This window comes from Henckelia pumila, unplaced genomic scaffold, assembly GCF_033568475.1.
Source record: "Henckelia pumila isolate YLH828 unplaced genomic scaffold, ASM3356847v2 CTG_466, whole genome shotgun sequence".
In the NCBI taxonomy this organism is placed as follows: Eukaryota; Viridiplantae; Streptophyta; class Magnoliopsida; order Lamiales; family Gesneriaceae; genus Henckelia; species Henckelia pumila.
Genome location: NW_027331833.1, coordinates 6,809,627 through 6,815,626, shown reverse-complemented (window position 1 = coordinate 6,815,626; position 6,000 = coordinate 6,809,627). Strand labels below are relative to the sequence as shown.

The 6,000-nt window shown below is 39.6% G+C and overlaps 1 protein-coding gene across 1 annotated transcript; it reads left to right on the top strand.

Annotated features, from left to right (window-relative positions):
- The first annotated feature begins 620 nt into the window (after positions 1–620).
- On the top strand, positions 621–5,014 carry LOC140872652 (uncharacterized). Its single transcript, XM_073275539.1, has 6 exons — positions 621–1,964; positions 2,301–2,519; positions 2,811–3,066; positions 3,214–4,183; positions 4,298–4,364; positions 4,979–5,014. Exons 1-6 carry the CDS (start codon positions 621–623, stop codon positions 5,012–5,014), a joined length of 2,892 nt encoding a protein of 963 aa, XP_073131640.1.
- Positions 5,015–6,000: the final 986 nt, after the last annotated feature.

Here is a 6,000-nt window from a genome sequence, read left to right as displayed (position 1 = left end):
GTAAGGTATACATCTTTCAAAAATTTTCTTTTCCGCACAGTGTTTTATGGTCATGTTAGTTTGGTAACATCTTCATCGGTTGAGGGCGTTACAGTTTGGTATCAGAGCAGTTGGCTCTGGGTTTTCTTAAAACACTCATGCATACTCGCCACGACTCCAACGCTCCGTCTTCATGTTTGTAAGTTATGATGTTTATTCGATCATGTGTATGATAATGCGATGAGATAATGTTTGCATGTTACATGTTAAAGTATATTTACGTATTGAATTGTGACTGAGAGGTGTGGATAATATTGGACTTTAGGACTATGACATCACGTAGGGGAAATAAAACCAACGCCAACGCCAATGCCGCTAACAACAACCATAATGATTGCGGGCCAGATAGTGAGAACAATCAAAACAACCAGTTTTTGACGGGATTAACTGCTCTGCTTCAAGAGCAAAGCCGTGCTCAGGGAGCTCAAATCCAATAGTTGCTTCAAGCCCAGACAGCTAATGCCGGAAATAACCATCCTGCGGCTAATCAAAACCCTATCTACAAAAGGTTCTTAGAGTTGGGACCACCTGAGTTCAAAGGAGAGACTGATCCTTTGATTGCGGAACAATGGTTCCAAGCTATGGAGACTGCTTTTGAATTCATGCAGATCACAGATGAGGATAGATTGAGATGTGCTACCTATATGTTCCGTGATGACGCTCGTGTTTGGTGGAATGGAGCCAAAGCAGCGTTGAACCTAACCACCCTTACTTGGAATGGATTCAAGGATGTGTTCTACGGCAAATATTTCACGGTGAGCACCCGAAACAGGTTGGCTAGAGAGTTTTTGGAGATCCGTCAAGGAAACATGTCAATTGCGGAGTATGTAAAGAAGTTTGAAAGGGGAAGATACTTTGTACCGATGATTTCTGGTGATCCTGCTGAAGAGTTGAAACATTTCACAGAAGGATTGAATGCCTTCATCAGAAAGGATGTTAGACTAAGTGGAGCGAAAAATTACAAAGATGCGGTGGATCAGGCCATGCTGTCCGAAAAGGACAGAAACGACATTATCAGAGAGTCACAAGCAAAAAGATCTAGTTATCAGAATCGGGACCAACAAGGAAATGCTAACAGAAAGAGACCGTACCAAGCCCCACCCCAACACCGACCATACCAACAGCAGCAGTATCGACCTCAGGGGCAGAAACAATTGGCTCTATCAGCACCAAAACCGGTTGCACCAACAGCTTGTCAAAAATGTGGAAAACTTCACTCAGGTCAATGCATGGCAGGGACTGGAGTATGTTTCCTTTGCAAAAAGCCAGGGCACTATCGAAAAGATTGCCCTCAATCCAAAGAACCAGTAAGAGGACGAGTTTTTGCAATGACACATGATCAAGTGGATCCGAATACAGCTATAGCTACAGGTATGATTAATGTTTCCAGTAATCCCGCTCATGTCTTAATTGATACTGGAGCTACACATTCATTCATATCTATTGAATTTGTTAATAAATCGGGTTTAGTACCGGATAAGTCAATATCGAGATTTAGTATATCCTTGCCTTCAGGGGAAGAATTGAGTAGTGATTTGATCATCAGAGGATGCAGTATACAGATGCAAGGTCATGAGTTGTATGCTGATCTTATTATCCTCAAAATGTCGGACTTTGACGTGATATTTGGTATGGATTGGTTGTCTTGTTACGAGGCTACCATAGACTGTAAACGGAGGACGGTTTCCTTGAAAACTAAGGATGGAGAAACGTTTCTATTCCATGCCACACCGAAAAATAATTCATCTCTTTTAATTTCAGTAGGTAAGGCATGGCAACTGTTGAATAAAGGATGTGCAGATTTCCTCGCAAGTGTCACTTGCGACCAAGAATTACCTCGATCGAAACTTGAAGACGTCGAGGTAGTGAGAGATTTCCCAGAAGTATTTCCTGATGATATTTCAGGATTACCTCCAGCTAGGGAGGTAGAATTTGGGATTGAATTAATGCCCGGAACCCAACCAGCTTCCAAAGCACCATACAGATTAGCACCGACTGAAATGAAAGAATTGAAGGAGCAACTACAAGAGCTACTCAATAAAGGCTTTATTAGACCGAGTATATCGCCTTGGGGTGCACCGGTATTGTTTGTCAAGAAGAAATATGGGTCTATGAGACTGTGCATCGATTATAGAGAGCTGAATCGAGTAACAGTGAAGAACAAATATCCACTTCCAAGGATTGATGATTTGTTTGATCAGTTACAAGGGGCAGTAGTATTCTCCAAGATCGATTTGAGATCAGATTATCACCAATTGAAGGTGAAAGATGAAGATATTCATAAGACGGCTTTCAGGACTCGTTATGGCCACTATGAGTTTTTAGTCATGCCATTTGGAGTTACCAATGCACTGGCAGTATTCATGGATCTTATGAACAGAGTGTTTCAGCCTTTCTTAGATCAGTTTGTCATAGTATTCATAGATGACATACTGATTTACTCTCGTAGTTCAGATGAGCATCGTCAGCATCTAACTACAGTCTTGCAGATTCTGAAAGAAAAACAATTGTTTGCTAAGTTCAGTAAGTGTGAATTTTGGTTGGAACAGATTGCATTTTTGGGTCACATAGTTTCGGCTAAGGGAATAGAGGTTGATCCAGCAAAGATAGAAGCAATTAAAAATTGGGTTACTCCAAAGAATGCTACAGAGATACGGAGTTTCTTGGGATTAGCGGGTTACTATAGGAGATTCATTCAGGATTTCTCCAAGATAGCGCTGCCTCTAACGTCATTAACTCGCAAAAGTATGAAGTTTGAATGGTCTAATCAGTGTGAGAAAAGCTTTTTAGTGTTAAAGAAAAAGTTGATGACAGCACCAGTACTAGCCATACCAGAAGGAACAGGTCGATTCGTAATTTATACAGATGCTTCCAAGAGTGGATTAGGGGCTGTCTTGATGCAAGATGGAAATGTGATAGCATATGCTTCACGACAGTTGAAGATTCATGAAAAGAATTACCCTACCCATGACCTTGAATTGGCAGCAGTTGTCTTCGCACTCAAACTGTGGAGACATTACCTTTATGGTGAGAAGTGTCAGATTTTCACTGATCATAAGAGTTTGAAGTACTTCTTTACCCAGAAGGAGTTGAACATGAGGCAAAGAAGATGGCTCGAATTGGTGAAGGATTATGACTGTGATATTAGCTACCATCCGGGTAAAGCTAATGTAGTAGCAGATGCTTTGAGTCGTAAATCTGCAACCTTGAACAGAATGACAACTCAACAAGAGTTGATTGCAGATTTTGAACGACTCAGATTGAAAGTAGTTGAGCCGATGGAAGTTTGTGCCCTATCAGCCTTAACAATGGTTCCAAGTTTTCTCGACAAGATTCGAACAGGTCAGGCTTCAGACCAGCAATTATTAACTTGGAAACTTAAAGATGAAGCTAAAGGGGGTGCATTGTATACAGTGAAGGATGGGATCGTGCATCACAAAGGGCGAAAGTGGGTACCAGCAGTAGATTCACTGAGGGAAGATGTGATGACTGAGGCTCACACTGTACCATATTCTATTCATCAAGGGAGTACAAAGATGTTCAAGGATTTACAGATGCTATACTGGTGGCCAGGTATGAAGAAAGACATCGTTAAGTTTATTAGCAAATGTTTGACATGTCAACAGGTCAAAGTTGAACATCAAAGGCCAGCAGGACTTCTGAAACCATTACACATTCCCACTTGGAAATGGGAAGATGTCACCATGGACTTTGTGATTGGACTGCCAATTACACAACGAAGAATGAATTCAATATGGATAATAGTTGACAGGTTGACGAAGTCAGCTCACTTTTTACCAGTTAGAAACAACTTCTCGATGAATCAATATGCAGAGTTGTATATTCGAGAGGTAGTTAGATTGCATGGAGTTCCAGCAAGGATAGTCTCTGACAGGGATCCCAGGTTCACATCGAACTTTTGGAAGAGTCTACATCATGGATTGGGGACAAAGTTAGCCTTCAGTACAACTTTTCATCCACAAACAGATGGACAATCTGAGCGAGTGATTCAGATACTGGAGGATTTACTTAGGGCTTGCATGATTGACTTTGGAGGAAATTGGGAATCGAAGTTGCCTTTAGTGGAGTTCACATATAACAATAGTTATCAAGCTACTATTGGAATGACTCCTTATGAGGCTTTGTATGGGAGAAAGTGTAGGACTCCATTGCATTGGGATGAAGTTGGAGAAAGATCTATATTGGGGCCAGAAATAGTGCAACAGACAATCAACTTGATAGCAAAAGTCAAGGACAGAATGTTGACAGCACAGAGTCGACAGAAAAGCTACGCCGATAAGAGGCGTAGAGACTTGGAGTTTCAGGTAGGTGATCATGTGTTCTTGAAAGTGTCACCTTGGAAAGGAGTTTTGAGATTTGGGAAGAAAGGAAAGCTGAGCCCGAGATATATAGGACCTTTCGAGATCCTAGACAAGGTTGGAGCAAGAGCTTATCGATTAGCATTGCCTTCAAATCTAGAAGGAGTACACGACGTCTTCCATGTCTCGATGTTGAGGAAGTATATCTCAAATCCTTCCCATGTCATTCGTCATGAACCAATTCAGTGGACGCCAGACTTGTCATATGAAGAGGTACCTATCCAAATTTTGGATACACAGGTCCGAAAGTTGAGAAACAAAGAGATCAAGATGGTAAAGGTCTTATGGCGCAATCAATTAGTGGAAGAGGCTACTTGGGAGACTGAACAAGATATGCGTAGCCGATACCCAAAATTATTTGGTGAGTCGAATTACGAGGACAAAATTCTTTTAAGGAGGGTAGATTTGTAAGGTCCAAATTCACTAAACTCACTTACGATGATTTTTAAATAATTTTTATGGTTTTATGCCATAAATTATTTAAGTTATGATTTAATGAATATGGTTTCATGATATAATTATTTTATGTTTAACGCTTTCAATTAAGTTTATGATTTCAGGGCGAGTTTGATTCTGGATTCATGGAACGAGACTAACTTATGCACGAGATCGTAAGAAATATTATTACGAGAATTTCAAGTATAATATTCATATGTTTATAATATACGAACCAAGAAAGAAAATATTATCAGCCCGAGTCGAGACGTGTTGGGCTGACTGCGTTTTAGTAGCCGACACACATTACGTATTGAATTTTGATTATTGCACTCAACCACCACTTACCCCATCATCAATTGCATGTCTCCTTGACTTATTTATTCCTTCACTTTACGTTTCCTTCATCACTTTCTGCTTCCTTCGTCTTCTTGGTTCATCAATCGATTTCTTCAAGATCTTCACCATCCAAGTTCCAAATCTCGTTCGTGCCGTGGTTAGCTTGTTGCCAAAAATCCGGATCAACTCCATCTTCATTTCAAGGAAAGTTTTTCAACTAGTATTTTAAGGTTTTGAAACCCATTCAAGATTATAATTATTTTTATATGAAAATATGTATGTTGAGATATGTATGCATGATTTTCAAGAATTTCAAGAGCATGAAGTTTAGATTTTAAGGGTTTGAAGAGCATGTTATGTGATAGTATGAAATCGAGAAGTATACGTCATTCTTGTCATGTTCTTGAATTTGATTCAAGAGCTACATGTTTCATCTAAGTTTTTATGTGTTCTTGAAGTTTCAAGGGATGTTTTATTTAAAGGATATAACTGGAGGAGTAGAAAATATCATATTTTGAATTATTGAATTAGTTTGAGTGAAAGTTTTGAAATGTTACTTATGTTGGATTGTTCCGGATTAGCGGCACTTGTTACTATTTTGAAGATCAAAATTAGTGTAATGATCCAAATGATATGAGGCCAATTGTATTTGAAAAACAACTTATTTATCTACAACTTTCATGTTTTGAGTTTTGTCAAAATCAATTTGGAAGATTGGTCAAAATCATCCCAAAGTGTGTCGAGTGTTTTGATTTCCCGGCAGTGACACATCTGGTGAGAATGCGCATAACTTTTTACTGAAAATTCC

Bases quoted from the DNA above. Each gene is read 5' to 3' on its own strand.
- LOC140872652 (XM_073275539.1), top strand. From the start codon at position 621: ATGGAGACTGCTTTTGAATTCATGCAGATCACAGATGAGGATAGATTG. The intron at 2,520-2,810 runs GTCTTGCAGATT...TGGTCTAATCAG, and splicing joins ATCGTCAGCATCTAACTACA to TGTGAGAAAAGCTTTTTAGT. The intron at 3,067-3,213 runs GTGAGAAGTGTC...AAGCTAATGTAG, and splicing joins GTGGAGACATTACCTTTATG to TAGCAGATGCTTTGAGTCGT.